The sequence below is a fragment of the Hydra vulgaris genome, chromosome 05 (assembly GCF_038396675.1).
Source record: "Hydra vulgaris chromosome 05, alternate assembly HydraT2T_AEP".
Lineage (NCBI taxonomy): Eukaryota > Metazoa > Cnidaria > Hydrozoa > Anthoathecata > Hydridae > Hydra > Hydra vulgaris.
In genome coordinates, this window is record NC_088924.1 from 38,029,880 (window position 1) to 38,038,259 (window position 8,380).

At 27.4% G+C, this 8,380-nt stretch overlaps 1 protein-coding gene across 1 annotated transcript; it reads right to left on the reverse strand.

The window, feature by feature from the left end:
* Positions 1 to 7,647: 7,647 nt before the first annotated feature.
* LOC136080839 (uncharacterized) lies at positions 7,648 to 8,142 on the reverse strand. The gene is made up of 2 exons (XM_065798105.1): positions 8,010 to 8,142; positions 7,648 to 7,837 (listed from the first exon to the last, which is right to left on the reverse strand). Exons 1-2 carry the CDS (start codon positions 8,135 to 8,137, stop codon positions 7,657 to 7,659), a joined length of 309 nt encoding a protein of 102 aa, XP_065654177.1. The 5' UTR covers positions 8,138 to 8,142; the 3' UTR covers positions 7,648 to 7,656.
* Between the last annotated feature and the right edge of the window lie 238 nt (positions 8,143 to 8,380).

The window sequence follows — 8,380 nt, forward strand, 5'->3', positions numbered from 1 at the left end:
TTTTATTAAGGGAACTTCAATTCTTTCATCTCTTTAAACCAAATTTTTTCACATAAAAACTTTGATGAATTTTTCCACCTACATGTTAAGTAAAATCAAACAAACGGATTTTAAATTAACTCAATTTTATCTTCCAGTTTGAATCTTTTAATCAGTCTTTAGATCATTTCGTCATTAACTTTTATTTATAAATTAAAAATCTTTTTTTGAACTTGCATTAACTATATCGCTTACCTATCACTTTTTGCTTCAGTAACAAAATTTGATAAATAGCATTTACGCATGTCAGTTTAAAGAACTGTTAGTTTTGCTAAGTAATATAATATTTACAATAACTGAGAGAGTACAATAACTGATAGAACTACAACGTATTATAAAACCTCGTTTGTAACCAAATGATACACACTAGAAGTTATGCATAGAAACATTCAAGCTTGAAACAATCATTCAAACTTTGTTTATGTTTATATTTATTTAAAAAAATAGAATGCTTTACAAACATTTGTCCCTTAAGCATAAATATAACGGTTTAAATTTTAAGCAATTTTTATATTTATTTATTTTTTATATTTATTTTATAACTCACTAACTATTCATTAAGTTTTTTTTATATTATTAAATTCCATTCAATAACCTTTTGGTCTTTCGAAGTTATGTTTTCAATCCCAAAATTTGATGTTATATTTGATATTTATCTTTTTTTTTTTTCATTTCTTTGATCAATCATTTATATCATTTTCTTTTATTAAGGGAACTTCAATTCTTTCATCTCTTTAAACCAAATTTTTTCACATAAAAACTTTGATGAATTTTTCCACCTACATGTTAAGTAAAATCAAACAAACGGATTTTAAATTAACTCAATTTTATCTTCCAGTTTGAATCTTTTAATCAGTCTTTAGATCATTTCGTCATTAACTTTTATTTATAAATTAAAAATCTTTTTTTGAACTTGCATTAACTATATCGCTTACCTATCACTTTTTGCTTCAGTAACAAAATTTGATAAATAGCATTTACGCATGTCAGTTTAAAGAACTGTTAGTTTTGCTAAGTAATATAATATTTACAATAACTGAGAGAGTACAATAACTGATAGAACTACAACGTATTATAAAACCTCGTTTGTAACCAAATGATACACACTAGAAGTTATGCATAGAAACATTCAAGCTTGAAACTTACCTATCACTTTTTGCTTCAGTAACAAAATTTGATAAATAGCATTTACGCATGTAAATGCTATTTATCAAATATAATATTTACAATAACTGAGAGAGTACAATAACTGATAGAACTACAACGTATTATAAAATATGTAGAGCTATTTCTTGAAAGTTAAGGTTTTTTTTAAAAACATTTAATTATGTATAATATTTAAAAAAAGAAAAAAAAAAGTAAAAACGATTAATCATTAGTAACAAGCACCTGTATTACATTACAACAAGCAACTAATCGCTGTATCGGTTTAGGTTGTCTAAATGTCGTAAAACAATCTAAACAAAGTTTTTCCAAGGACAGTAAGTTCAAACAAAACAAAAAATATATTCAATTATTGCGTGGTTGACTATTTTAAAACAATTACACATATTTTAAGCCGTTTATTACAGAACTTAAATCTTTTTAAACAAAATGCGTTCAAAAAATGTTTAAAACAGATTAATTCTTGACATCCTTCTTTTATTGAATTTGCTTATAAAGTGTTTCCTTGGTAGTTATTGCAAGCATGTGCATACACACACACACACACACATATATATATATATATATATATATATATATATATATATATATATATATATATATATATATATATATATATATATATATATATATATATATATATATATATATATATATATATATATATATATATATATATATATATATATATATATAGTATATATAAACACACACACACATTTATACATAAATTGTTAAATGATCAGCTACTAATCTTTTTTAATAAGTGATCACCTTTAAAATTTTAGTTTCTTGTTTCTTTTTTTCAGTAATCAAAATATTTTAATCGATTCTTTTGCAACAGTTTGTTGACTTATTTGATTTTATTTTTTTCTCTAATAATGTAATTTCGAATACAAATATACCAATACACCCTGTACCTAACAATTTTTTAGAATTCTCCATTATTTCTTGAACTTATTACAGAGTTTATTGAATCTTCTTCTATTACTTCTAAAAAGTTATGCTTCCTTAATATATCGTTTAAATAAGTTGTTCACTAGCTGTTTGTTAAACTGTTTTATTGAGAAGTATTCAACTCAACGTTGTAAAGCGCATACGCAAAGATCTATCTGATAAAGATGTTTCACGTATGGTATTTGTTTAACCAACCTATGATGAAAATTTTTAGCTTGCATCATCTGAATGCTCCATCACTACTACATCAAAATCAAATTGCTGCTTTGCTGTAAAAGACAGCTTCAATAACACAACCTAGTTGCACAATCGAAGTTACTTGCTATTGATGCGTGTGTTTCTCATCAGAATGTAATTTTCTGTGTTGTTGCTTTCATGTTAACATTGTCAACCGTTATTGTTATCATTTTTTTTGTTTTATTTGTTTGATCAATAATTTTTTTACCATTTTCTTTTACCGCTCTAATACTAATATTGACTTGAGTAGTTTTTTTTCAAAAATTTGTGTTTTTTTGATGACTTAAATCATTAATGCTTCCCAAATCCTAAAAACGCTAGAGTACATTAACCATAAAAGAGTTTGACAGGTCTTGAAAAAAAATACTGTTAATGTAGCAGTATATGAAATTTTAAACTTAAAGAGGATTCTGGAGTATTACTAATAGTAATAAAATTTAGTCTCCAGTTTTCATTTAAGTCGCGTGTTTTTTTCCATTTTCAGTCAACTTGAATTGTCATTAATTAAGAAAAATGTAACAAGATCTTATTCGTACCGCTTTTTTTTTCTCTTTTTTTCTCTGTTTGTTTTCCTTGAGTTTACCTATTTTCAGTTATTTTTTATACAAAATTTTTAGCTACTTTATTTTAGTATTTTATCTTATTTGATTTCTAATGTTAAAAATAAGCATTAAATTTTGTCCGCTGTTGAAGAACCAACTTTGTAAACTGTATAGCTAGTTTACTTAGTGTAATCTTAGTGTAAAAACTTAACAATTAATAGTAAGAGCACATAGAATAAAAAAAAATGCATTTGGTATTTCTGTTATCTTTAACTGTAAATTTACATAACATACCTGTTAATATCTTCTTTAATGATAGAAAAATTGGCTTTAACAAGCCCTTCCTGAGGATATCTCTTAACGTTTACACTTTTATACTACTAAGATTCTTACTCTCACCAAAATACTGTAAAAACCGAAAACTAAGAACTTTGTAATCTAAGTTTAGTAATTTTAGAAGCATTTATGCTTTTTACTTTTGTTTACATTTTTTTTATTAACACATAGACAATAATGATAAAAAGAATTTTAAATCCAACCATCAAATAAATTACGCAGTAATTTTTTTTTTTATATAGATAATCTTTATAATCCTCAAAAATAATAGCAATTACATTTGTTGATAATGCTTACCTTCTTTACCTTCTTTTTTTTTATAACTATATTATAATAACATTGGCAAACGATGAAAATAAACTTAACTTCAACTCAATATTGAAAAAACTAAACTAATATTATTTCGAACAGTTTTCAAAAAGCATATATGCGGAGACTGGGGTTAGTTAGGATTTTTTTTCATAATATGTCTTTGATTAAAGTGCTTCAAAATAGATGTTTCAACGAGTCCGGTTTTTGGGCTTAGTTTGAGCAGATGATAAAGTTAGCTTTTTTTGTTGTTTTAAAGTCGTCAATGAGTTTTCGGCAGTATAATAATATTGCATTTGGTTTTCAATTCTTGGCTAGTTTCTTTTTGATACCATTGTTCTTTACAGCAATGCTGTACGTATAACAAGGTAATAAAAACACAAAGAAACTTAAAAAACAATAAAAAAAAAGGATTTATAAAAACAGGCAGGGGCTCAAAGAAGGTATGAATGAGTTAAGTCACTACAACTTTTTCATTGATAAAAATAAGAATTTAAATGAATAAATAAAATAACATAAAATGTATAATAAATAATACTAAAAATAATAAATATAATAATATATAATATATAATATATATAGATATAATAGTTTATAATATATAAAAAATAATGATATATAATAAACAGCTTAAATAAATAAAAAAATAACCACAAGTTAAAAATAGTATTGTAAATATATGATGTAAAACTCTTATATAATATAAAAGATAAAAGTCTGTACAAACTGTAAAACATGTAGATTAAATTAAGATAAGTAAATAGTAAATTAAATAGTAGATTAAATTAAGATAAGTAAATAGTAAATCTTATGTAAGTTTAACAATTGTCATTCAGATATATTGGCAATTCTAACCTAGACAAATATAAAACTAATATATGAAATTCAATGTTCATTTAAAAATAAATATAACAATTATTTAAAGTTTTTATTTCTTATATCAAAGTTGAAGGATTTCTTATATTTTAATTTTTTGCATTTTGAAAAGTGTTTTTTAGTATTATCACTCGATATGCTATTCGATACTCAGAATACTTGCTAACAATATTTTGGATTTGGGTAAAATGCTAAAACTTTCAACGGGTATAATGCGGAAATAAAGTGCGAAAAAGTTTTTTTTAACCCTACACATATTGCTTTCGTTCACTTTCATTTTTCATAAATATATATATATATATAAATATATATATACATATGTATATATATATATATATATATATATATATATATATATATATATATATATATATATATATATATATATATATATATATATATATATATATATATATATATATATATATATATATATATATATATATATATATATATATATATATATATATATATATTTGTGCGAGAGTGGCGCAGTGGTTAGAACGCTTGCTTTATATGCAGGAGATCCAGGTTCGAAACGAGCATTGGGTATATTTTCGCGTCACGGTAAGAAAGGAGGCGTGAACTTCCTGGTTAAAAGCACTTCCGCGGTGCTCTGTGACAAAACCGTTACGACTTCTTGGGGCACCTAAAATAAAAAAAAATAAAAAAATAAATAAATAAATATATATATATATATCTATGTGTATATATATACATATATATATATAAATATATATATATATATATATATATATATATATATATATATACATTAGGGAGAGCCAAAATATCACGATTTTCAGAAAATGAAAGGTCGCGGTATAAATACCTGTTCTATACATAAAAAGAAGTATATAAACCAAATTTGAACTCTCTAGGACCATATTTAGTGCTGGAAGATGATTTTAGGTTTTTACGCAAATACGAGAAATCGTTGTTTTTTTCTGAAAAAAAATATTCTTTTTGAAAATGAAGAAATAAAAAAGTTAGGAAAGGTATTTTTTAGTTTAAAATCTAATATTGTTACTATAACAGATATTTTACAATTTGGCCAGTGCACTTTGGTCAGCTTCTAATGATATTAATGCCCTGTGCTCTCTGACAACTAGCAGTATATCTTGTTTTTTGTCCTCCTTTAATGTGCTACTGATATATCTTTGTATAAGATTGATATTCCGCTCTGCTGGGTCATTTGTAACATTTAGAGATTTTACAAACTCACAAAATGATATATAGGAATCATTTTCCTCCAGCTTTCCAGCAGCTATTTTCCAGGTAGGAATTTCGTCCTGTATGCCTAGAACAATGAAAAGAGCCCAACTTTCCTCTGTAATCAACTCTGTTACCTCAGAGGTTGGTAAAACTAGGACAGCATCAGGTTTACCATTGGGAATAATATTAATATCTGGTACCTCAAAGGTCAACAGCTTGTCTAGAACTGCAAGCTTCTCTTCAAAATCTGGATCTGCCAGTATTAACACAGCAACCTTTGGGGCAAGGTACCAAGAGTGTTGCTGAAAAAATTTCAGAAAAGCATTGCCAATTTTGACATCAAACTCTTGTTGTATAACATAAGCTGACTTGAATGACAGGATATCATTCTTAACAGCATATTCTGCTTTGTATGAACGTAAATACCATGAAGCATAAAAAACTGCACATATAAAAGCTGACTTTTCCAGGTGAGGTAACTGATCTTTAGGCAGAAAATCTATTATACCTGATGTCATAACAATAGCTAAATTGTAAAGACTGTCAGCCATGAAACGAGCATTGTGATTGGCTCCTGGTTGATAAATTTTAAAACCATTCAGCTTTGGTGATGAGACATTTAAATAAAAAGCAGCATACTTAACTAGATGATTATAATCATCTCTTGGAAACACTTCGTGATTAAGAGCAAACTTCAGATATTCCTGAGCTTCCAGGTAAAGTTTATGAAGTTCAGATCCAACTTCCAGCTTCTTCTCATCAAATTTCTTAAACTCAGGCAGGTTAGCTTTTTGAATTATGGCGTGATATACTTCCCAGTCCTTCTTGAAATCTTTATAGAACTGTCTATCTGGTGCAGCAGTAGGTCCAAGGACAATTACAATTGCCTTATGTATTGCTATTTCAAACATGTGATGTCTGCATAACAGCCAGAGAACAGGTTTTCCCAAAATATAGCACAACCTGGTTATAATTCCTCCATGGGCTCCTGTGTTAACATTGGTAGTATCTGCAACAATTGTGAAAATTTCATTGCATATTTCAAAGGACTCAAGTAAGTTGTGAATAATTTCTGTTTCATCAACAGCTTTGCCAGACTCTGCAGGTAAAACACCAAGTAAGAGATCGTTTTTATTCTCAAATTCAGGACTAGTAACACTGACAGCAAATCTATCTCTTACAACAGATTGCAAGGTATTTTCATCTAAATGTTTTAACAGCTTGCCATCAAAGTGGAGAACAAGATGTTTTCCAGCCATTGTCTCTCTGTAATTTTCTCTGATGGTATTGCCTAAATAAAGATCATTTTTAACATAATATATTATTGTTATGATGGTTTATTTTTAGGTAAATATTCCACTCTTTAAAGGTATAGTAAGATTTTAATCATAACTTTCATTTATAATAGACTTACATTAGAAAATCAGGGATAAGAAATATGGCATCTGAAGAAAAACTTTTTGATTTGAAAAAAAAAACTTAATTTTGACTGGCAAAAAGTTGGCATAAACGACTTTTTCTTTAGGTGTCCCTTTAAAAATTACCTTGATGTTCAATTACTTTCGCTCTTTCTCTTGAAATACTAGATTTAGAAATGCCCATCTGATTAACATCTCCTCCCAGATAATTAACAACAGACGACAACAGCCAGGTTTGTAATTCAATGCTGATTAACCCTCTAGCACAAATAGGTGTAGTTACTGCCATCAATTCTTCTCTTGTAATCTTTTTATTTACTTGCATTGAGCCTTTAGGTAAGACTTTTGGGGTTTTATTATGAGCAGCACCATATTCAAAGTCATCATCACTACCTTCGAATGAGTCTTCTTCTACAGCAAAATCTGGATCTGTCAAAGTTGAGTCAAACATATCCAAATTGGCTGGACAAGACTAGTATCTAAAATATTTATATAAATAAGTTAGGATTTCATTTTTAAGAAGTAAGTTTTTTAACAGTTTTAAAGTAATTATGACACTTGTTTTACCTTTTCTTAGTTGGCGTCAAGTTTTCATCACTTTCATCAAGTGGTGGGGGAGCTGATTTACATCTTTCTTTCTCCTCTAGGTACTTCATTCTCATTTGTTCTTGTCTTTTATACCTTTCTAGTCGTTTCTCAATGATGGTAGCTAGCTCTTTATCTGGCTTAGAAATAAACCACTTCCTAAAACAAAAATGTATAACATTAGAATGCAATAACTTACTCTGATGGACAGACAGATGGATAGCTGAAAGACAGACAGACTGAAAGCCCTACATAAAGTAGCTGCGCTACTAACAATTTGATTAATATAGAGAAATTTACAAAAAGGCTACAATATAATTGATACTCTTACCTGTCTGTTTGCTGGTCTAGATAGAAATTTAGGTCTTCTTCAATAGCAGCTTGTGTTCTTGGTGTTATTTTGTCACTTCTCATCAGTTGCTCTAAGTTATCTTTGCCTATGTCAAACAACTGTTCCATTGTTGAAATGAGTTCATTCTTAATATTTTCTCTAGTATCTTTGGTATATTTCAGGGTAACACGTTTTTTCAAAAGTTGATACTTCTTGTCTAGAGCTTGAAGTTTGTCAAGAATTGAATATTCTGAAATGATGTATGCTTGAAATCCTGCTTTGGTCCAAATGTTGACTATTTGTCTAATCAAGCAGTCTGATTGCGTCTCAAGGTCACAAAAATCTCTACCTAATTTAGATTTTTAAAAAAT

Excerpts from the sequence above, each read along its gene's own strand:
- LOC136080839 (XM_065798105.1), bottom strand. The coding sequence starts at position 8,137 with ATGGAACAGTTGTTTGACATAGGCAAAGATAACTTAGAGCAACTGATG. Across the intron at positions 7,838-8,009 it reads CTAGACCAGCAAACAGACAG|GAAGTGGTTTATTTCTAAGC; the intron begins GTAAGAGTATCA and ends TTTTTGTTTTAG.